At 42.9% G+C, this 24,087-nt stretch overlaps 1 protein-coding gene across 4 annotated transcripts in view; it reads right to left on the bottom strand.

Moving 5' to 3' along the window:
• Window positions 1-15,769: 15,769 nt before the first annotated feature.
• The window catches only part of SLC35H1 (solute carrier family 35 member H1), a 57,997-nt gene continuing 49,679 nt past the window's right edge, over window positions 15,770-24,087 (bottom strand). For 3 of the 4 annotated variants that reach the window (XM_077459204.1, XM_077459205.1, XM_077459207.1), the window contains one exon: window positions 15,770-18,879. In XM_077459204.1, coding sequence (XP_077315330.1) covers window positions 18,785-18,879 — 95 coding nt within the window. In that variant the 3' untranslated portion in view covers window positions 15,770-18,784. Of the gene's footprint in view, window positions 18,880-21,956; window positions 22,208-24,087 lie in introns of those variants that run through there. The other variant, XM_077459206.1, reaches the window with a different exon arrangement.

Below are 24,087 nucleotides of genomic sequence, written 5' to 3' on the forward strand. Positions count from 1 at the left end.
GACTTAGGCCGCGTACACACGAGAGGATTGTCCGTCCAACTAAGTCCGTCAGACAATCCGACAGACAGTCCGTCCTACTTTCGAATGAACGGACTTGACCACACACGATGAACAGACAGTCCGCCGAAAGCTTGCGCGATGACGTGTACAGCACGTACGACGGGACTAGAAATACGACGTCCAATACACTGCAATGCAACCTTTCGCCGTGTAAATCCTTTCTGAGCATGCGCCATACTTAGTCCGTCGAACTAGCCTACTCGCGAGCGGACTGTCCGCTGAAACGTGTTTCAGCGGACAATATTACGGAAATTCCGAAAGACTTAGTCCGCCAGACTGTCCGCTGAAAAAGTCCGCTGAAGCCCACACACGAGCGGACTAAGTTGGACGGACAATCCTCTCGTGTGTATGCGGCCTTAGGCTTCATACACACGAGACGCTGGTGCAAACTCTGCTGGACACATATTTAAAAGCTGAAACTGGCATTTTGAAACGCCTGTTTTGCCGTAATTTAGCGGCGTTTTACCGCGCTTGCGTCTAGAAGCGTTTAGTTAAGATAACATCATAGACCCTCCCCAAGCTCACAAAAACAGTATTAACTATTTCAGCCATTTTGTGAGACCAGAGAGAGTAGCAGCAGCTGTGAGAGCAGCAGTGTACTTGTATTTAGCGCTTCACTTGCCACGTCACCTGCCACAAGTTGTGGATTGTCCACTTGCCACCTGCCATGTCACTTGCCACAAGTTGTGGATTGTCCACTTGCCACATCACTTGCCACCTGCCATGTCACTTGCCACAAGTTGTGGATTGTCCACTTGTAATTGCAATTGTTTAAAATATGTTGTTAATGGTTTTTCATCATTTGCCATCATTTTTGAGATTTTTAATGTAAAAAAAATAGGTCACCTTTAGAAATGCTTATAAACGAAAACGTCACCTGCCACGAGTTGTGGATTGTCCACTTGCCATGCCACAAGTTGTGGACTGTCCACTTTGAATTGCCATTGTTTAAAATATTTTGTTAATGGTTTTTCATCATTTGCCATCATTTTTGAGATTTTTAATGTAAAAAAAATAGGTCACCTTTAAACCTGCTTATAAACTAAAAAGCGGCAAAACGCGGTACCGGCGTTTTGTGTCTGAAATGTGGAAAACTTTTGCGTCTGAACCCATTTTTTTGCTTCTGAAAAAACGAGGTTAAACGCAACTGCATAAAAACAGCAAAAAACGAGACTGTGTACATGGACACATAGGATAACATTGAATGAGTTCAGGGGCAGTTGAAAAAGGTGTCCAACTGCCTCTGAACGCGTGTTTAACAGCGTCTCATGTGTACGCGGCATTAGACTTAGCTTTAAGCTTCACTGGTTCTGGTTCCACCTCTATGTCCCTGTCCTCTTCATCCGAAGAAGGCAGGGCTGTTTGCTCAGCTCCTTCATTCTCATCCAGTAACTGGATAAGAGTTTTTAAAGTACGAAATTCCTGCGCCTTGAAACCTTTATACATATCCTCCTCCCATGTTCCTGTTTGCCCCCGATCTTTGTCAAAGATACATTTATAGGTTTGATTTCTTGCAAATAAATGTACATTTTTTTACCAGTTCGAACTTGTTGATCTATGGAAGGGGACAGAAACTGAGGCTCAACTTAAGCACCTCAATCTCAGTTGTGGACAAAGGGTAGGAGGATAGGTTAACTATATCTAATCCTGGTGGATCTGTGTCTGTTTGACTACGAATGGGTCTATTTTCCCCATTTGTGTCTGTACCATGGGGATTTGAGGGGTGAGAACTAGGCCTAAAGGGGCTATACCTAGGTTGATGTTTGGTTTGCTTTTGGGGTTGCTCTCTGTTCTTTATATGTATTTGGGTTAACATCGCTCTCATCCCCAAACATTGACATAAGAGTTGTACCCATCACCGATTCACCACATGTAGCTACTGGTGTCCCAATATTCCCCCCCCCCATGTTTGGGTCCTGGAGGGGGTGCCTGAGGTGAAACAATTCGCTTCTTATTGGTACCTCCTTGTGTGTCATACCCACCTTTCCGTGCACGTCCCCTTCTAGTGATTCCTTTGTGTGCTGTATTGTATGATCTTTGGGAAGAAACTAAGGAAACCGAAAGGTCAGAATTGGATCTATATATTGGCATTTCTTGATTAGAGTACCGTCTAGGAGGTTTACCTCTTCTACCATTAGATCCTTTCTGCCATCTGTAAGCGTAACCCCCTGAGAAAGTACGTTTATCCTTGTAGAATTTTTCGTCCCTTTTCACCACTACATTTTTATTGTATTTTTCCAGATGTGGTATCAGGTCTTGTTCTTTCTTTTTATAGTCAGGATTTTGAACAGACTTCCACTGGCACGTATGTCTCAATCTCCCTATCTAAATCTGCCAAATCTAGCCTATGTTTGTCCCTCAACATTTCCTTTGTTGTTGCAGGACATTGTGCCAAATTTCTTTCCCATTTTTCAGGAAATGAGGCATCAGTCACATCAAAAGATGGAAAGATTTGTACTCGTAAACCCAATGGATTCACTCCCTCTCTCAAATACCAATCAAAGAATCGCACATGCCACCCAAGGTTAGATTTTTTTTCTCCATTCATTTATTACGTTTCAAGAAAAAGACATCAAGTCCTATCTCTGTTTGTACCTGTGGAGTACAAGTTTTCTGGATAGAGTGTATCTAGGGCCAGAAAACGGTGACATTGCCAATCACTATAGTAACTCAACACAACAAATAAATCCCAGAAGTAGATAAGAAGTCTGTGAAAAGCGTCGGCTTACTGTACATACAAACATCTTTCAAGCTTTTATGGATTGAGTATCATTTCTGGTCAACTGTGTATATGGCCTAATGCTACCAAAGTTTCATATTGTGTATACTTTGTAATAAATTCTTATTTTATTATCATTCATTGTGTATGTGCTTACCTCAGACACAGTGACATATCGAGGAAAGTCCCGTCACCTGATGGGGGACTGGTGCTCTCTCTATTGTTTTAACCAATTTCTCTCTCTCTCTATATATATATATAGCTATATATATATATATATATATATATATATATATATTGTAAGGGATCTTCCCGGGGTAGGGTGTGTTTGGACACAGTTCACAGCAGACTTGGAATTTATAAAGCAGATCTTGGCGTTTATTCGTGGTACAAACAGTCCAGCAAACAAAATATACAGCAACACCGTGCTTTCTAAGTACAACAAAAATAAAAGTCCTAGCCCGGCTGGGCGCTTACTAATAGGTTCTGCTCACCTATCTGACACTTACAAACACAGCGTCTTTCGCCTGGATGTCGCAGGGTGAGTTTTAGCTCCAGCAGTGGCTGTGCTTACAGCTTCCTTCAACACACAGATTGTTCATTCCCTGGCTGAGAGCAACCACCTGCAGACCCTGCAGTGCCTTTAGCTTCCCAGGCTAATTAGGATCAAAGCTCACCTGATCCCAAACCCAGAACTGGATCGGGGGATGTGGAATGACAGGTCCCTCTACCAAACCTACCTGCCATTCCATATAAACCCAGGCCCGGCAAAATTAAATAACAATTCAGCAGCATATCGCTGCTGAGAAACTGAACCATCCTGGATTTACCATCTCACACTGTGTAGCAACCTAGGTGAGATGTACACCCCCTCGATCACTTCTCCAGTGACATGTCTACATATCCCCCCCCTCTTTTTCAGACCGGAGGGCTGAGCCTTTTGTCCCCACAGACAACTTACCCTTGACAATGCGTCAGCATTTGCCTGTAATTTCCCTGGCCTGTGTTCCACAGTGAAATTAAAGTTTTGTAGGGAGAGAAACCATCTAGTCACTCTTGCATTTCTCTCCTTGTTTAACTTCATCCATGTTAGGGGGGCATGGTCTGTCACCAACTTGAATTTCCTGCCTAGCAAGTAATACTTTAACGATTCTAGGGCCCACTTTACTGCCAAACACTCTCGCTCCACAATGGCATAATTTTTCTCGGCCGGGGTTAATTTTCTACTCAAGTACGTCACCGGATGCTCCTCACCATTCACTACTTGTGAGAGTACTGCACCTAAGCCTGTGCTAGAGGCATCTGTCTGGACCAGAAATTCTCGCCTGAAATCGGGGGTGACTAACACAGGTGGTTGGCACAAGGCAGACTTAAGGCTTTGGAAAGCCTCCTCGGCCTCTGGGGTCCACGTGACCATTGCTGTCTTTCCGCCCTTTGTCAAGTCAGTTAGCGGAGCAGCAACTGAGGCAAAGTTCGGCACAAATCTACGGTAATAACCCGTAATACCCAGGAAAGCTCTAACCTGTTTCCTTGTCAGGGGTCTAGGCCAATTCTGTATTGCCTCAATTTTATTTAGCTGTGGCCTAACCAATCCTCTTCCAACAATGTAGCCCAGATATTTGGCCTCTTCTAGGGCTAGAGCACACTTCTCGGCATTTATGGTCAACCCTGCATCACTTATGGCATCCAACACGGCCTGTACCTTACAGAGGTGACTTTCCCAATCAGGGCTAAAAATGACCACATCATCGAGGTAGGCGGCTGAGTAATCACGATGTGGTCGCAGAATCAAGTCCATCAACCTCTGGAAAGTTGCAGGCGCTCCATGTAACCCGAACGGCATCACTACATACTGGAATAGCCCATCAGGGGTGGAGAAAGCAGTTTTCTCTTTAGCCTCGTCAGAAAGTGGAATCTGCCAATAGCCCTTTGTGAGATCGAGGGTGGTTATGTACCTGGCGTTACCCAACTTCTCAATCAACTCATCTACCCTGGGCATAGGATACGCATCGAACTTGGAGATCTCATTCAACTTTCTGAAATCGTTACAGAACCTCCAAGTTCCATTGGGCTTTGGGATTAGCACAATTGGGCTGGACCATTCACTCTGTGACACCTCAATTACCCCCAGAGCAAGCATACGTTTTACCTCGGCAGATACGGCTTCCCTACGTGCCTCGGGTATCCTATAGGGCTTAAGGTTTACTCTGCTTCTAGGCTCAGTTTCAATGTGATGATGGATGAGGTGTGTATGCCCTGGGAGGTCAGAGAACTTGTTTTTGTTTTTCTGTAAAAATTCCTGAGCCTCCTGTTTCTGTGAAACTGATAGAGCATCACCTACCTTGACTGGAGGGATTGGTTGTGACAAATTATTAACAGTATTTGTCGCCCCCAAGGATTCCCTGTCTTTCCAGGGCTTGATCAAGTTTATGTGATAAACTTGGAAAGGCTTCCTTCTACCTGGTTGGTGCACCTTGTAGTTCACCTCACTGATCTTTTCAACAATTTCATAAGGACCTTGCCACTTCGCCAAGAATTTACTCTCAACAGTGGGGACTAGTATAAGGACCCTATCGCCTGGGTTGAATGTCCTGATTCTTGCGGACCGGTTGTAAATTCTACTTTGGGCCTCTTGAGCTCTCTGGAGGTGTTCCCTTACCAGGGGCATTACAGTGGCTATACGGTCCTGCATTTGTGCTACATGCTCAATAACACTCTTGTATGGGGTGGACTCATTCTCCCATGTCTCTTTTGCAATGTCTAGTAGACCCCTAGGGTGATGACCATAGACCAACTCGAATGGTGAGAACCCTGTGGACGCTTGGGGCACCTCCCTAATAGCAAACATGAGGTAGGGTAATAAATGATCCCAGTCACGACCATCTTTTGCCACCACTTTCTTCAACATATGTTTCAAAGTTTTATTAAATCTCTCCACCAATCCGTCCGTCTGGGGGTGGTACACAGAGGTACGGATGTGTGAGATTTTAAATAGTCTGCATAATTCCTTCATTACTTTCGACATAAATGGCGTACCTTGGTCAGTTAGGATTTCTTTGGGGATCCCAGTCCTAGAGAATATATAAAACAACTCACGTGCAATTGTTTTAGATGCAGTGTTTCTTAAGGGTACAGCCTCAGGATAGCGGGTCGCATAATCCAGGACTACCAAAATATACTGGTGTCCTCTAGCTGACTTTACAATGGGACCCACTAAATCCATGGCAATACGCTCAAAAGGCACCTCTATAATAGGGAGCGAAACCAAAGGACTGCGAAAATGTGACACTGGGGCACTAACCTGACATGTGGGGCACGACTCACAGTATTTTTTAATGTCATCATATATGGCCGGCCAAAAAAACCTCTGGAGAACCCTCTCTCGCGTTTTGTCAGTCCCCAAGTGTCCCCCAAGAACATGGTTATGTGCCATGTCAAGCACCTGACGCCGGTACGGCTTAGGTACCAGAAGCTGTTCCACAATCTCATCTTTAACCTTATTGACTCTATAGAAAAGATCATTAGTCACCGAAAAATGTGGAAATCTTTTTTCAGCATCTGGTTCCTGAGGTACCCCGTTCATAACAGCAACCTGCTCTCTCGCATTTTTGAGAGTGGGGTCCTGTAATTGTGCAGTCCCAAAATTATCGCTAGACACCTCTAAGTCTAGTATATTTTGCTCAGTGGGAGGAGCCTCCTCCTCCCCAGCCAGGACCTGCAAAGGAAAACAATCATTTTCATCCTGCACATTTTTATCATTCACAGTGGACAAGGCAACCCCCTTAGAGGTATCCTCACTCCTTTTGGGGATTTTTCTTTTTTCCCAAAGAGCCCAGAATAATGGAAAATCGCGCCCCAATATTACATTATGCATGAGGTTTTTAACCACACCCACTTCATATTGTACGGTGCCTTGTTCAGTCCCGACTTTAGCCAGCACTATAGGGTACACTTTTGTATCACCATGTATGCACACAACACTCATATGCTTTTTAGACTCTAAGTCCCCAGTCACCAGGCTAGCATGCACCAAGGTTACAAGGCTTCCTGAGTCCATTAACGCTTTAACAGGAAAGTCATTGATTGTGATGTTGCAGATTTGCGGTTCAGTCTCTAGTCCAGGAACTGCAGCACAAGATGGTTCCGCAAATAGCGACTGACGCCGGCTAGCGTCACACTCCATGGGTTCAGAGGTAAGAGGGCAATGGGCCGACACGTGTCCCGCCTCATGGCATCTCCAACACTGGATAGGGCCTGGTCTCTTTGGCAAGGAGTCCTTTTCAGAGCCCCTTAGCCACCCGGGACCATCACCAGTCTTTTGTCCCTGAGACACCACTTGAGCCCTTTTCCCTCTATCAGCACCCCTCCACACTCCCCCAATAGATGGAAGTCTCTTACCAGCTGACGGCACAGATCTGGCGCTCCGGGGAGGTGAAGATGCTGCAGGAACATCACGGAGGTAGTCCTCAGTCGCCTGGAACCTCTCCACAAGGTTGACAAGTTCGTTTGCGTTCTTAGGATCACCTTGTCCCACCCAGCGTTGCAGGTCAGTAGGAAGCGCTCGGAGGTAGCGATCCATCACGACCTTCTCTAGGATTTGTGCAGGAGTAGAAGTGTCTGGCTCCAACCACTTTCTTGCCAAATGGATTAGGTCATACATCTGGGACCTCGCTGATTTGTCCAGACTGTAGCTCCAGTTGCGTACCCTCCGGGCACGGACTGCAGTAGTAACTCCTAGTCGGGCAAGTATCTCCTCTTTTAGCCGAGTATAGTCCTTAACCTCTTGCTCACTGAGGTCATAGTAGGCCTTTTGGGGTTCACCTGTTAAATAGGGCGCAATTACCTCTGCCCACTCAGCGGCTGGTAACTTCTCTCGCTCAGCCACGCGCTCAAATACTGTTAGAAAGGCCTCAACATCGTCCTCAGCAGTCATCTTTTGCAGTGCTTTCTGCACAGTCCTTCTCCCAAAAAAAATCTCTGGAGCGGCTCCCATCACTATGGGTGGATTAGTAACCACAGGCGCCTCTCGCATTACTATCAGGTGCTCGATAAGTTGTTGTTGGCTTTGGCGCAAAGCTTGCAACTCTTCCTTATGCATCTGCTGTTGTTCAGCCATGGACTGTTCATGTCGTTTCTGTTGTTGCAAACTCACTTGCATAAACTGCTTCAGCATCTCCTCCATGTTGCTGGACTGTTCCTGGAGTGTCATTGCAGCTTTCACCCAAGACATAAGCAGCTGTAGCCAAGTCTGTCCACACCGTTGCCCCTAGCAACCGACTTTGCCCGCATTCGAACACCAATTGTAAGGGATCTTCCCGGGGTAGGGTGTGTTTGGACACAGTTCACAGCAGACTTGGAATTTATAAAGCAGATCTTGGCGTTTATTCGTGGTACAAACAGTCCAGCAAACAAAATATACAGCAACACCGTGCTTTCTAAGTACAACAAAAATAAAAGTCCTAGCCCGGCTGGGCGCTTACTAATAGGTTCTGCTCACCTATCTGACACTTACAAACACAGCGTCTTTCGCCTGGATGTCGCAGGGTGAGTTTTAGCTCCAGCAGTGGCTGTGCTTACAGCTTCCTTCAACACACAGATTGTTCATTCCCTGGCTGAGAGCAACCACCTGCAGACCCTGCAGTGCCTTTAGCTTCCCAGGCTAATTAGGATCAAAGCTCACCTGATCCCAAACCCAGAACTGGATCGGGGGATGTGGAATGACAGGTCCCTCTACCAAACCTACCTGCCATTCCATATAAACCCAGGCCCGGCAAAATTAAATAACAATTCAGCAGCATATCGCTGCTGAGAAACTGAACCATCCTGGATTTACCATCTCACACTGTGTAGCAACCTAGGTGAGATGTACACCCCCTCGATCACTTCTCCAGTGACATGTCTACAATATATATATATATATATATATATATATATATATATATATATATAAAAAAGGAGCAAAAATCTTCATCTTCCTTTTACCCATGCTGTGGTATGGGTAAACATTTTCTGAGAAGAGAACAGAATTATTCCCGCACTAGTCCTTGCAGATACAGTTGACATAAAAGTCCTTTCTCAGGAGGCAGCCTAGCATTGTAACCCTCTAACAGGAAATTACATGCAGCAGAGACCTCTGGCAGGATCAACAGGCATTGAATAGGATTTGCAAGGGGAATATGAAAGTAAAGCATACACATAGGAAGACCTTTTATACTGAACAACATATCAATTTCTAATAGTTCTAATTTATGTTTTGGATAGAGTGTGGGAGTTTAAAAACCCCTATCAAGTGCTTATTGCAATCTGTGTCCCATTGGGGAAATTTAGCCCTCTGTTCCTCTGATCATTGTCACCGGGACAGAAAATCATCAGAGAAATCCAAATTTCTTGTTGTCACCAACAGGAATCATCGACCTATTTAAGTGACAATTGACGGGCGATTTCTACTTATATGTGAAAAAAAAAAAACAAAAAAAAACATCAAAAGGTTTTAACTAGTCCTTATGGTTATTCAATTCTCAATGAATGGTCTTCTGTATATATCTATCTATCCATATATAATCAATCTCTCTCTCTCTCATATATATATATATATATATATATATATATATATATATATATATATATATCTCAGTAGAAACAAACACTATGATCCATCACAAAAGAACACAGGTAGGATAAGCTGACCTTCAAGCGGTATTAAACCCACGACCAAAAATGTATTATATTGCAGCTTACCAATCATTAGATGTGATGGCTGCTTCAGTTTTCTCTTTTTTTTTTTTTTTTTTTTTTTTTTTTTTTAAGCCTTTCCCCCCCCCCCCCCCCCCCCCCCTCTGTTTTCACTTCCCTCTGGTTGGTGATCTGGCCAGTAACACACCTCCTGTATTAGAGCGCCCCCACTCTGGATGAAGGAGCTGTAACCTTTGGACAATAGCATTATTATATGGGGGAATGGGAGTATTAGATGGACTGGGAGATTTAGATACACTAGTAAACTGAAGCCAAACTCCAGGTCATCACTTTATAAGTAGTTACAGCAACAGTTGTTTTTTTTTCTTTATGGGATAAAGGTTTTACATAAATAATAATACAAGCTGATTATTGTAAGCACCTCTGTCAGCGGTAAATAGTTTGTCTCCACACTCTAACTGCTACATTTGCAGGAGAGCATTTTCTATTGATAAAACAACAGACTTACTTGCAGGATCACCAGGTGAAAATGAAAGTCTAAAAAAAGAAAACAAATGCAGTCATCACATATGAATTGGTAAGCTGCAATATAGTAAATGTTTGATTTTGGGTTTAATATAGTGTTTTATAAAGTGCCTAATAGCCTTTTTGTTTAGGGGGATCAACTGTGCTGGAAAAAACTTGTCAAACCTGTCATGATTTAGCCCGCAGTTTTCCTGCCTGTGTATTCTGACCTCCTTGCTGCAGCGTTTCTCCTAGTCCTCTGATTCTTTCACATGTGTTGTTGGCTTCTGTGCTCACCTATGGGGGTCCCTGCTATTCTCTGGGTTTATATTTCCTTCCCTTCCATCACTTCCTGGCCCGTCTCCCAGTTTGCTTCCCTATATATACAGTACTGTGAAAAAGTAATTGCTGCTAAACCTAATAACTGGTTATGCCACCCTTGACGGCAACAACTGAAATCAAGCGTTTGCGATAACTGGCAATGAGTCTTTCACATCGCTGTGGAGGAATTTTGGCCCATCCTTTCTTTCAGAATTGTTTTATTTCAGCCACACTGGAGTGTTTTTGAGCATAAACGGCCTGTTTAAAAGTCACGCCACAGAAACTCAATCAGATTTAAAGTGTTTCTAAATCCACAACAGTAAAATCAGTCTGTATATGCAGCCAAGTATGCTTGTTATACTCAATGTGGAACCAAAGGGGTTAATCCTCTGCATTGTGTAAAAAAGGCTGTTTGATCTTGGCTTCTCTGATCCTCCCCTTCTTCAAGTGTCCCCAAACCATTTCCTGATAACAGTCTTTTGAGGCACTCTGCACATGCTCAGTTTGCTGTGTATTTCTAGAGATTAATTTTTTCTTGGGAGGGTGCATGTGATCGGCACAGGGCCAATCAGCACTGTCCAGAGGGTCAGGGGTCCTGCAGTTTCACAGGACAATCAGGGGAGAATGAAAAACATATACTACAAGCTTTAACCATTGCTCTGCTGGACCCTGATAGAAGTCACAAGACTGCTCTAACTGCTGATGAGAAAAGGTATTTAGCAGTTCATATACTGTATACTAAAAGTATTGCATTTCCATGTTCTGTGGGAGACCAGATATAGTGAATGTAGAGTCCTGGGTTGAGTAACACTTAAATGTCCAGACTTTGACTAGCCCTGTTAAAGCATTCACCCACTCTCCCCAGCCATAGTGCCTTGGATCAGGCTCAGTGGAATGGACTCTCCGTTGGACCTTCCAGAAATGGTACGCTACAGTGAACAAACCCAACACAATGTTGGGCAACTAAGAACATTTTCCTCCAAACATGCCCCAATTAGACATGCTAGCGTGTTCCCCACGCTAAGATAAGATATTACAGATTTGAATCTCCTTTGTTTCCTATCCAGAGAGGTACCAGGCATTGTTGCCCCTCTCACCTTTGTTGTTTGTTTTGACTATTGAGCCTTTGGTTGAGACTATACATTGCCATATTGATATTATAGGCTTGGAGGTAGCAGGTTCTTCCCATAAGATCTCACTTTTTGCTTCTGACATTTTTGTGTCTATTACTTCCCTCCATCTATCCTTGCCAAACCTCTTTCGATTCCTAGATATATTTGCCTCCCTTTCAGGCCTACATGTCAACCCTACCCTGTTAAGTCATGTCGGTAACCCTTTCAGCAACCACCAGAGACAAGCCTTTTTCTTCCACTTTATTGTATCTGGGTATCTGCTTTACGCCAACTTCCAAGGCTCTATACCTGGCTAACTACCCTCACCTACTTTGGAAATTGTCTTCCATGCTTGATTCGTGGTCTCATTTTTCCGCTGTTACAGTTCGGCAGAATTAATGCTGTCCGGATAATATAGCTTCCTAAGTTACTGTATGCCTTTCGAGTCCTTCTAGTTCCCATCCCCTCCCACATACTCCGAATATATCAGCAGAAAAACCTACACTTTAATTGGGGTTTCTCAGCCTCGTATACATAAACAGATACTCTTCACATGTAAAAACATCCGTCAGGTTGTCTGACCCTACCCTACAAGCTTACTATTTGGCGGCAAACATTGTCTATCTCTCACACTTGTACAACATTTCCCATTTACTGCATTGGGACTCCCTTAGATCTTATCGAGGTCCATCCAGTCCCGCTGGCCTCACTACCATGGCTCCCCCGACTTTCCAACCTAAATCCTTGAATCAGATTCTGACCTTTACTCTTAAGCTTTGGGACTCCCTTAAATACTCTGCTGGCTTAATCTCTTCACATTTACCCTTATTACCTTTACTCCGCTGTCCCTCATTTCCTCTAGGTCTTGATCATCTGACCCAATTTGACTGGTGGACCAATGATGGTTTTGATAATGTCCATTACCTTCTCACCCCCTATTCAGATACTTACCTTCTATACTTTCAGATCTTCCCATGATATTCCATTGTGAGAGCATTTTTACTTAGACACTTTGTTTTTAACTTCATCATACACAAACTCCACCTTATAGCTTGACGTCTTTTGAAAGAATCTGCAAATCATGCCCATACTCTTCGTGTATCGTCTTCCTGGTATGCTCCAATATTGTCTCTCGGAAGAAACCTCCGGTAACTATCAAAGCCAATATCAAAGTGAGTTAGGGGCTGTGCTTGATCCAGAGGACTGGCAGGTCATGGCACAGAATATTGCTAAATGTTCCAATAACATATTTATTTAGCAAAATGTGTACAAAATACCACACCCATGGTACTATACTCCAGCCTGATTTGCACACATTATTCCACAGTAAACAGTATTCTTCATTATGCTTTTGTGGTTATACCCAAACAGGAATGATGGTGCACATTTGGTGGACATGTCCAAGGGTGAGCAGACTGTGCATCAGGGTTTATGTGCTACTACGTACACTACTTCACTCCAATCTTAAAAACAAAAACTCACTTCATAAACAAATTGACTCTCCCTTCCACTCAGAATGCCAATTGGCTACACACCTCTTTACAGCTACTAAAATTAAAAAAGCTGGGCCTGGAAAAATCATACCCTTAGTTTCGAGGTGGTAAAATACTGCATGCATAACATTATGTTTAACGAATAGTTGACAGTGATCTTGGCTGATTCCCATAAGTTCCTTCGGACCTGACATCCCTGGATTGAGTATGCCCATACATCTAGATTTGATCACCTTCTTTTTACATATCTGATCCTATGCTTATCAAGATTCCATGGGACCTCTCCTATTCTTATTCCTTCCCCCCCCCCCCCTCTTTTGACTTTTCTTCCCCTCCTATTCTTTTTTTCATTGTCTGAGTTACGGTAAAGATATCCTTTGGTTTAGGCTGCCCATTTTATAGAATTAGTCTCTCCCCATTTATTTCTGCTGGATACTCTCGCCTGCCATTTACACCTGGGTCTTTACTTGAACACTTTGGGGGTTATTTACGAAAGGAAAATCCACTTTGCACTGCAAGTGCACTTGGAAGTAAAGTTGCTGTAGATCCGAGGGGGGACATGCAAGAAAATAAAAAAACAGCATTTTAGCTTTCACATGATTGGATGATAAAATCAGCAGAGCTTTCACTCATTTCAGATCTACCCCTTAGATTTAGGGCGACTGCACTTCCAAGTGCACTTTTAAGTGCACTTGCAGTGCAAAGTGGATTTGCCTTTTTTTGTGTTTTTAGCATTGAATTCTACTTAGCAACCTTTAGACCCCTTTCACACTGGGGCTCTTTAGCGTTAAAAAAAGTGCCTGTAAAGCGCTTGAAAGAAGCCTCATCTGCAATCCCAATGTGAAAGCCCAAGTGCTTTAAGAGCCCTTTCATAATGTCAGCGCCCAAAAAACGCTCGTAAAGTGCTGCTTAAACTAGCAGCGCTTTACCAGAGTTTTTCGAGCGCTATTGGGGCGCTTTTAACCCCTGCTAGTGGCCAAATAAAGGGTTAAAAGCACCCACAAAGCGCTGCTGCCAAAAGCGATTCCCATTGATTTCAAATGGGAAGGGGCACTTTAGGAGCGGTTTCACCGCTCCAAAAGCACTGCAAAGAAGCCGCTTGCAGGACTTTTTTTTTTTTTTTTCACACCCTACCAGCGCAGCGCCTCAGTGTGAAAGCACTCTGGCTTTCACATTGGGGTTGCAGTTGTGGCTTCTTTCAGGTGCTTTTTTTAAAGCTAAAGCGTCTGAAAAACGCCCCAGTGTGAAAGGGATCTCAGTGTGAAAGCACTCAGGCTTTCACATTGGGATTGCAGATGAGGCTTCTTTCAGGCGCTTGACAGGCGCTTTTTTTTAACGCTAAAGTGCCTGAAAAACGGCACAATGTGAAAGGGGTCTTAGTGTGCCCCACGTTTCCACCCAAAAACCTGCTTACATCAATGGAAGGTCCTCCCGCAGCTTGTCAACCTGTAAATGGGTCTCCTATTGAAGTGAATGGTGTTTAGGGAAAGCACTCTGGCTTTCACATTGGGATTGCAGTTGTGGCTTCTTTCAGGTGCTTTTTTTTAAAGCTAAAGCGCCTGAAAAACTCTCCAGTGTGAAAGGGATCTCAGTGTGAAAGCACTCGAGCTTTCACATTGAGGCGCTGTGCTGGCAGGGTGTCAAAAAAAGTCCTGCAAACAGCTTCTTTTCAGCGCTTTTGGAGCGGTGAATACAACGCTCCTAAAGTGCCCCTTCCCACTGAAGATAAGGCTTCTTTCAATCGCTTTACAGGCACTTTTTTTTATGCTAAAGTGCCTGAAAAACACCCCAGTGTGAAAGGGGTCTTAGATTGTGTGTTCATAAGTGGTTGTAAACCCCATTCATGAAATTTGACCTAAGCACATATACATGTAGTGTAAAACTTACCCCCCATTGTATTAGGATAATGCTGTAAATCAAGGCTTAAAGAGGAAGTAAACCTTAATGAGTTTACGTCCTCTTTGATTCCCTGCAAAGGCAAAGCATAATGGACTACTATGCATCGCATAGTATTTCATTATGTGTCACTTACCTGACACAGGAGCCAGCTGTCCCCTGTAGTTCTGAGCGTCTCCTGCGCTGTAAATCGCCGGAGCAACGATGACGTCACTCCCACGCATGCGCATGGGAGCCGACATTCGCGGCATATCACCGCAATCTGCGGCCTGCCCAGTGCGCCTGCGCGCCGCTGTCTTCGGGTAAATATCTCCTAAACCGTATAGGTTTAGAAGATATTTCTTGGACCTACAGGTAAGCCTTACGATAAAAAAACACCACAAGATACTAGCGCTTTAAAAGATACTGGTGTGTCCTTTTCAGTTCAGTCTGTATTGTTCATTAAAATAAATTCAAAACAGTTTTTATCAAAGCAAGATGTTTTTTTTTAAAAGTTATCTGAGAAAACAGTACTTGGAATTTGCTGAAAATCCAGAAAGGTTGCTTGCTGTCCTTAGAGGATAAGGGATGTATGTGCACAATCACCTGCGGCAGCTGCTTCTTTAGAGTGAAGTCATCTAATGAATAGGATACCAATAAAGGAATATATAGAAGAGCGCCAAATCAGTAAAAAATGCATTTAATTTATACAATCAAATAATATTTTTTATTTATTATTGATTGTATAAATAAATGCACTTTTTACTGATTTGGCACTCTTCTATATATTCCTTTACAGGTAAGCCTTAATCTAGGCTTACCTGTAGGTCAAAGTGGTTTGTAAGGGTTTACAACCACTTTAAACAGTGAGCACATGAGCTTATGTTGACGTTGAGAAGAAAATAAGAGATTATATATTACTTCTGGCTAGACAGGATTGACAACTATGACAAAACACGTGCACTGTACATTAGAAAGAGTCACAAACAAAATTAAATCTCCAACTTGTTATTTTACTGTACCTCCACCAAATTGCAGAACATAATAACATTCAAGTTATAGAGACTTGAATCAAGAGGTAAACATTTCACAATTAGGCTTTTCAACAAGACAGCGTGCAATGTGCACCAACCTATAAAGACCAATCAAAATTCTATGTTTACTGACCTGAAATGTAGGTTCACTGAAATGAGATAGGACTCTATTTGCAAGTCATTTAAGGAGAAGAACAATGTTAGAAGAGTTTAATAAATCTGGAAGCCTTACTTCTACGCTTGAATGGCATATTAGTTCATCATTGAACTGTATCCAATCCAAAAAGAAAAAATGTTATACATAAAGTTTACCAACCCATAGACATGGTGGCTTCTTTATTTTTCTGTTTTTGGGCTTTATTATTTTATTTCCACCAGGTGATCTGACCAGTAACATTTCCTCTTTTAGAGTGTATTCTATGGAGGAGCAACAGAGACACCCATTGGCAGCAGCATGGTATGGAGAGGGTAGTATTTGATAGACTTTTAGATAAAGTTGGTCTTCACATAAGTGACTAATAAATTAAAGCATAGATCCCGCTAATACTTTCTAATCAGTTGCAGAAACCTTTTTTTTTTTTACTGTTGTATAAAAGTTTTAACTAAATGAATAAAAGTTGGCGGTTGTAAACACCACTGTATGTTGCGTAGTTTGCCTCAACCCTCTAACTTACACTTTTTGTGTGGAAGTTAAGGTATAAAACTGGTCTATTACAGAAAGTTTAAAAATAAACTTATTAGCCAGATTATCAGGTTGGAAAAAAAAGAAGAAGCCTAAAGCGATATTAAACCCAAAATGTATTGTATTATAAATTATTATTGTATTAAAAACTTATATTGTAGCTTACCAATAATAAGTGGTGGCTACATTCATTTTCTTTTTTTAGGCCTTTCCCCTCTGCTTTCACCTGGTGATCTGGCCACTAACACACCTCCTGTATTAGAGCACCCCCACTCTGGGTGAAGGGGGCACCTTTGGACAGTAGTATTGTTAATATGAGGGGAGGGGTGTGTTAGATGTAGCAGCAGATTTAGATACAGTAATAAATGGAAGCTGAACTCCAACTTTATAAGCAGTTACAGCATAGAATTCACATAAATATATCTTTCCGCCTGTTGGCTCTTGTGATATAAGTGTCATCAATCCCAGGAGTCAATGGGCATCCTCCACAATACAAGTGTGCCACGCTTTGTACGCAATATGCATGGGTGGGATTGGGAGGTGCATGCTGGGAGGCCAGGAGCACTGTGTCCTGGAAGATAGGAGCGTGCTTGCTAAGGAGGCGACAATGAGTAATTTGCAAAACTATCCAACAAAAAAAAGTGAATTTACTATTAAAGTGGTTGTAAGCACACTCCACTATAAAGAAAAAAAAAAAGCTGCAAGACAAAGGCATAATGAGTTAGTATGCATAGCACATTAGATCGACGCCCCCGCAGCGGTCCCTGTACACTGGTCCGGCCGGTGACATCGCTCCCGGAGTTATTTCCAGATATCGCGAGCTACGGCACTGTGATTGGACAGGGCCGCAATGATGTTTCCCATGCGCATATGAGACGCCAGTAATGACACGTCAGCTGAAGCAGCGATACGAACGTGCCGTTGCTTCAGTGCACATGTGCCGATGACGTCAGCACATGCTGATACAGGGGATATCTCCTAAACCATGCAGGTTTAGGAGATATCCAGGGTAGCTACAGGTAAGCCTTATTAGAGTCTTACCTGTAGTAAAAAGTGGGTTGTAAGGGTTTACAATCACTTTAAAGCGGAGGTCCACCCTAAAATGGACCTCCGCTCATCGGAATCCCCCCCCCCTCCGGCGCCACAATCGGCACCTTTCAGGGGGGAGGGGGGTGCAGTTACCTGGATAATCCAGGTAACTGCACCCACTTCCGGGCTAGCTCTCTGCGGAACGGGACGTACGTTACGCCCCGTTCCGCAAGCGCCCGCCCCCTTCAGCAAGTGCCCCGCTGCCTGCTGGGAAACACACAGCTCCCAGAGGCAGCGGGGACCGTCCGGATTGCGCCGCGCGGCTCGCGCATGCGCAGTAGGGAACCGGGAAATGAAGCCGAAAGGCTCCATTTCCTGATTCCCATACCCAAGATGGCGGCGGGACCCGGCAGCCGAGCGAGCGATCGGCTTCGGGTGCCGACATCGCGGGCGCGCTGGACAGGTAAGTGTCACTATTTAAAAGTCAGCAGCTGCAGTATTTGTAGCTGCTGGCTTTAAAAAAAAAAAAAAAAAAAAAAAAACGCGGAGTCCCGGTGGACTCCCGCTTTAATGTCGGAATGTATTATATAATGTGACCATCGTGGGGTTTTTTTTTTTATTTTTTTTTTAAAAGGCTGCAATTTTGCTTTAATACCACTTTAAAATAGTAAATGACTGCAGCCACCACATGTAAGAATTAGTAAGCTGCAATATATTACTTTTGGATTTAGATACGCTTTAAGCACAACCCTGATGGAAATGGTCAGCATGGTGGACACATGACCAGCTGTTTAACTGAAATGTAGCTATAATAGATAACACACATTAATAAGGTCTGTGTAAGGCCAGCTTATAGAGAAACTGATGGTGGTTGTCCATCTGCAACATGAAAGAGAATGTGCTAATATACAGAGAAGATATACTAGTCCTTATAGTATAAAACTATGATACACCAGTATATGCCCATCTTTTTCAACACATCAGAGTAAAGAAAAGGACTGCAGAATCCAGAAAATAGTAAAATATTTTAAAGAGTCTGGAGTGATGAGCATCTGTGGACCTCATTCGAAATGAATGCTGATAGGTGGTGGCAGAACGTCTGAGGCACTGATGAATGTCACAGCTACTAGTCCGCAGTTTTTCATGGTGAAATGCTTCTGCTGTCCTCTTGGCATATACTTCAGAGTGAGCCAAGGGGAATTCACATTATTGGTCATATTTATCTTTCACAGTTCCTCGTAGTTGGTTTCTTTATTCATCAGTCATGTCTCCTCATCCTCCTCATCATCACCTCCCCTGAGTAACATCTCCATATCCGTGCTGAGAGACACTCTGTGTTCCTTGTGGCTGTCCTCTCCTGGGTAAGAAGACATCAGTACTTAAGAGCTAAAAATCAGTGCTAACACAGTGACAGTTCTAAAAAAAAAATTCCATGATGCCAAATTCGTTCATTAAAGCACACATTTTCATAAAAAGTTGAGATCATGCACTACAAATGTGTCCACAAGTCTGATAACTGCCCTTTCGTCACATCAACAGAAGGTACAGTGAAAATAACAAAACGTTTTCTTTCACCTGTAGTGTACAAACTTGGAAGCACTCACCTCTGAGCACTTCTAAAAGACCCCTGATGTCTCATGAAAGAGGAATGCACTATGTTATCACATAGGAAGCTTCGCAGCCCCCCTTGTGATAGCAATAAGGTTGTTAAATTAATGTTTAATAAAATAAATTGAAAAACTCGAAAACATTTTAAAGCCCCCTACTAGGGATGAGCTCAGGCGTGTTCGCATGGAACACGTGCAGAACCCGCCAGGGCGCTGCGCTAATCACAGGCAGTGAGACATTGCCCCGATGTGCGGCTGCAGAGATCGGGCAATGTCTCATTTCCTGTGATTAGTGCAGCGCTGCGCCAACTTCCTGGCGGGCTCTGCACGTGTTCCACACGAACACGCCTGAGCTCATCCCTACCCCCTACCATCACATACATTTTAATGGCTGCATGCATCAGGTGTGCACATGTAAAAAAATAAAAATAAAAAAACTGTTGTGTAACACATATTAAGCATCACCGTCAAGGTAAAGAAATAAAAATAAAAAATAGTTCTAGGGCGATAATTCAGGGTTAACACTAAACTGGTGAGCAGTAAAGGATTTTAAAGAGTTGCCTGTGGATAATTTTGGGTACTGCAGTACTTTTCCATTTCACGGGCACATGCAATTTTGAAAGCTGAAATATTTGATATCTATTTACTCAACATAATCTCCTCTTTTAAATGTTTTTAAAAAAATGGTGGATTATATTGTGTTTGCAAGCCCTAAAACAATTTTGAGTTATTTTTTAACCACTTTGGCTTCAGGATTATTTGTTTACATGTAAAAAAACAGTATTGATCTGGTGTTCACAGCAATACCTCACATGGGTGGAATGATCTCTGTTTGCGTGCATGATCGATGTGCGCATTCGCCTTTGTGGGTTAGCATGGGGGGACGGAGGCACTTTTTTATTATTAATTTAATTTTTACACTGTTGTTTTTTTTAATCACTTTTATTGATGTCATAAGGAATATAAACATCCTTTGTTACAGCAATAGGCATGTGACAGGTACTCCTTATAGAGGGATCTGCGGTCTATACTGTGAAACCCCAAATCCCTCCCCTGCCCTTAAAAGCAATCAAAACACCAAGATCGATGTTTTTGAATACTTCGATTTTTTTTTAAATGGCGTTGATTGTTTCTGAGTAAACTGGAAGGGATGTCATTGCTTCTGGGTTACTATCGTGAACAGCTGATTAAAGCCAAATCTAGACTAACATTTTATTATTTATTTATCACCAAACGATATGTCTGGCAGAAATCCAATACAGCTCACCATCCAAATAACACCATTCCTACAGTGGAGGTGGTAATATCTTGTTATGGGGGTGTTTCTCTGCAGAAGGGGCAATAGCACTTGTCAGGATAGAAGAAAAATGGGTGGGGTAAAATACCATTAAATTTTCGAGGAAAATCTGCTTCCCTCTCCCAGAACATTGTCAATGGGAAGAAGGTTTACCTCCCAACATGATAATAACCCAAAGCACACAGCAAAAATTACCATACAGTGATTGAAGGAGAAAGGGGTAAATGTTCTTGCATGACCCAGTCAGAGCCCAGACTTAAACCCCGTTTTGGGACGCTTTTGAAGTGCTTTTCAGGCGCTTCAGATTCATTTAAATGGAGAGGGCTGTTTTTGAGGTGCTATTTTTTTTTTTTTTAGCTCTCCAAACATGTTTCAAAGATGTGCATGCCAGATTTTTTTCGTGAGATTTTAAGGCGCTTGTTTAATACCAAAATGCTTGAAAAACTCCTCAGTGGTAAAGGGGTCTAAGTGATAAAGTGGATTTCAGAACATACCATGAAATCTTCCTGTAGCTCACAAAGGGGCTTTGAAAGTCTTTAACCTTTGGGTTATACTGCCAACCATAGGATGACTGGACAATGGCCAAAAAAAAGAATTGTATGCCAGCCCACGATAATTTCTTCGATGACCATCATGCATCAGTGTTGTAGGAAAGTGGTACAAAAATCTTATTTTATTTCTTTTCTATTGAGGGATACAGGAAGTCCTTAAAGTTCAGAACTCTGAACTGCTTGTAGCTCATATTGCCATCTGAATGCCTTACACATAAAGCTGGCAACAACCACCGGGTAGAATTTAGAGAATGTGTGAACAGAAGACCAGGTGGCAGTCTTGCAAATCTTGGAAACAATTGCTTGATGCCAAAAAGCTCAAGAAGCACTCAAGTGCAACTTGACAGGAAAGAGTGGAACCTGATCCTTGAGACCATACCCTTGATGATGGTCTGCCTGAACCACCTAGAGATTGTGAACCCTCATAGGATTCATCCAGGATGACAAAAAGGGAATCAGTCTTCCTGAAAGAAGCAGATGTTTAGAGGCAGACTCAAATGGTGGTTTCTGAAGCAAAGATAATAGTAGTTTCAGATCACATGGAGGCACAGGGAAACAGACTCCCGATTCCTCCCTGGGGAATGATCCTTGCCATCGCGAAGACGTCCTCTAGGACTAAACCAGTTGAGGGAGCCTATGCACTGACATCACTGTCTTAGGATCCTGGCAGTGACTCTGCATGTGCTGTTTTTTATTGCGTTTTGCTTTAAAGGAGTGATTGTTTGGCTTCAAACAATACTACACAATGGGATCATTTCATCTGCTTTGTCTTTGAAAGAGACAGCAAAACATTCTTTAGGTGTGGAAGTATCCGCTTGGCAACCAATAGAGAAAACACCATTCAGGAGCTGCTTGTATTCACAGTGGAGGAGAACCAACTGACTTGGGGGTGTTGGGGAATACATGAGAAGATCTGTCTGATTGAGCCTAGAATATTCTGGGCTAGTTAGAAAACAAAAAGAAACCCCCAGGATCATACTTTAAAGGCAAACCTATATTTTATTATACACATATAGAAGACATAAATATAGATATTTCCACATAAATGGACATGATTAAAAAAAAAAAAGTATTCACATCTTGTACAAAATATGGCCTACCATGGCCAATTGTATTCAAATAAATTTTACTGCGTAGTAGCGGATAAGCGAGCCCCTGTGCGTCAATGCATTTTGCTGATTTGCTTCCTCAGGACACACAGACAGATGACACAAGATGAAACAGGCCTCACTAAATGAACAAAAGAATATACAGCATATTTCAAAGATGTCTGTGTGTTACATGTATATAGTTAATATGCATCATAAAGAATGTATTTACTTCCATTTTAAAGAAAACCAGGGTTTCCTTGTACCTATAATATATGCTGAGACTGAGTCTTCCATAATTTCTATTATGTTAGCCCCTGACTGTTCACATGTAGCAATTTGGGATCGTGAGCAGAATATCGCCGTGATTCTGCCCGCCGTCTTGCCGAATTCCAAATAACACTGTAATGCTTGCAAAAATGTAGCACGTTTGTGTTCCATACATTTTTAGTGGCACCAAAACAGTGTGGTTTTGGATGCTTGTTGGGCAATAAATCGCGCAATGATCACAGCAAAACCACACCCCATTTTGGTGCCAGTAAAGAGGGTGATTAAATAGAACCACCCCTTGACCACTTCTGAATGAACATAGCACCTGCATCGTTGTCTACACATTGCTGTGACATCAATGCTTAGCTTCACAGTGCAGCAACCCGACATTTCAATTTTCACACCATTAAACTTGCCCATTGAAGTCACAGTCGCTGCAGTCAAACCAAATGCACAGAAAACCAGAGATTGTGGATGGATTACAGGAGATAACCAGAGAGTGCGGATGGACTACAGAAGATAAAACAGGAGATAACCAGAGATTACATGAGCTAACCAGAGAGTGGGGATGGACTACACCCCTCCCTGCTACTACAGCCTCCCTCAGTCCAAGCCGAGCCCGAAAGGCCTGGCCCAGCAGTGTAACCGCAGGCCAGCACAAAAGGTGGGTGAATCAGTGCCGTGTTTGGCAGCACACAATAATTACTACTTATGCTTTGGGGGGGTTTCAACCCCCCAACCCCCCATCTACATCCCTACTTTCCATAGAGGAATCGGTGGATAACTAGATGCAAAGGGAAGGTCTTCGTGGGGTTAAGAGTTTTAAATAATGTAAGACTGAAAATAGCACAGGTAGAAGCAACAGGCTGATTATTCTCTAGTTCCAGAGTGGTATGCACTACATCAATAATAGCTGAAATGGTCTCCTTTAATTTTGGTGTAATAGCAGAAGATGGCGACTCCTCAGGGATAAGCTCATAAATCAAAGGCTTGAGCCAATGAGAATCTCTGTAGCCGATTGTTAAAAAGCTGCCAAGTCTAGGGGAAAATCATATTATTTATATATATATTAAGGGCACCCAGTGACCTAAGTAAATAAGGCAGCTCCAGGTACGAGGCCTGACGGGCCTACTCACTAGGTGAGTTTTCAGAGACAGGGCAAGTAATGAGTTAATGTCAGTGACTTTGCACCTGGAAAATGTTCAGCTTTAAACTTTTACCAGAACAGAGCCTGGACTGCACCCAATGCAGAGCCCAAGGTCATTTTTCTGCAGCAGTCAGTCCAGCAGGGTATGGACTCAAAAGCAGGTCTGGGGACAACAATACTGGAAAGCTGAAATTGAAGAAACAAAGCTCCACCAGTAATGCAGAGAAAAGTCTTAAAGAAAAAAAAAAAAATAAATTGAAGAAGGAAAAAAGTGCTAGCAATAAAGGGCTGGGGACAACCACACCGGAAAGTTGAAATTGAAGTAACAAAGCTCCACCAATAATGCAGAGAAAAGTCTTAAAGAAAAAAAAAATTGAAGAAGGAAACAAGTGCTAGCAAAAAATAATTTTAAAAGCACAGCTGCAGAAAAGATGTTCATCCTCCCACAGCACTATAAAAAACCGAGCCATGCTGGTATTAGGAGGAGTTTTATTTAGGACTGGTGTACATTATTGTCCAATCCTCATGTAGGCAGCAGTATAACCCCAAGGAAAAGACTTTCTGGGTCCTTCAATGTACGGGAAAGACAGGCAGAGCAAACCTGT

This window comes from Lithobates pipiens, unplaced genomic scaffold (assembly GCF_037356315.1).
Source record: "Lithobates pipiens isolate NorthernLeopardFrog02 unplaced genomic scaffold, aLitPip1_a1.2 Scaffold_28, whole genome shotgun sequence".
NCBI classification, from domain to species: Eukaryota; Metazoa; Chordata; class Amphibia; order Anura; family Ranidae; genus Lithobates; species Lithobates pipiens.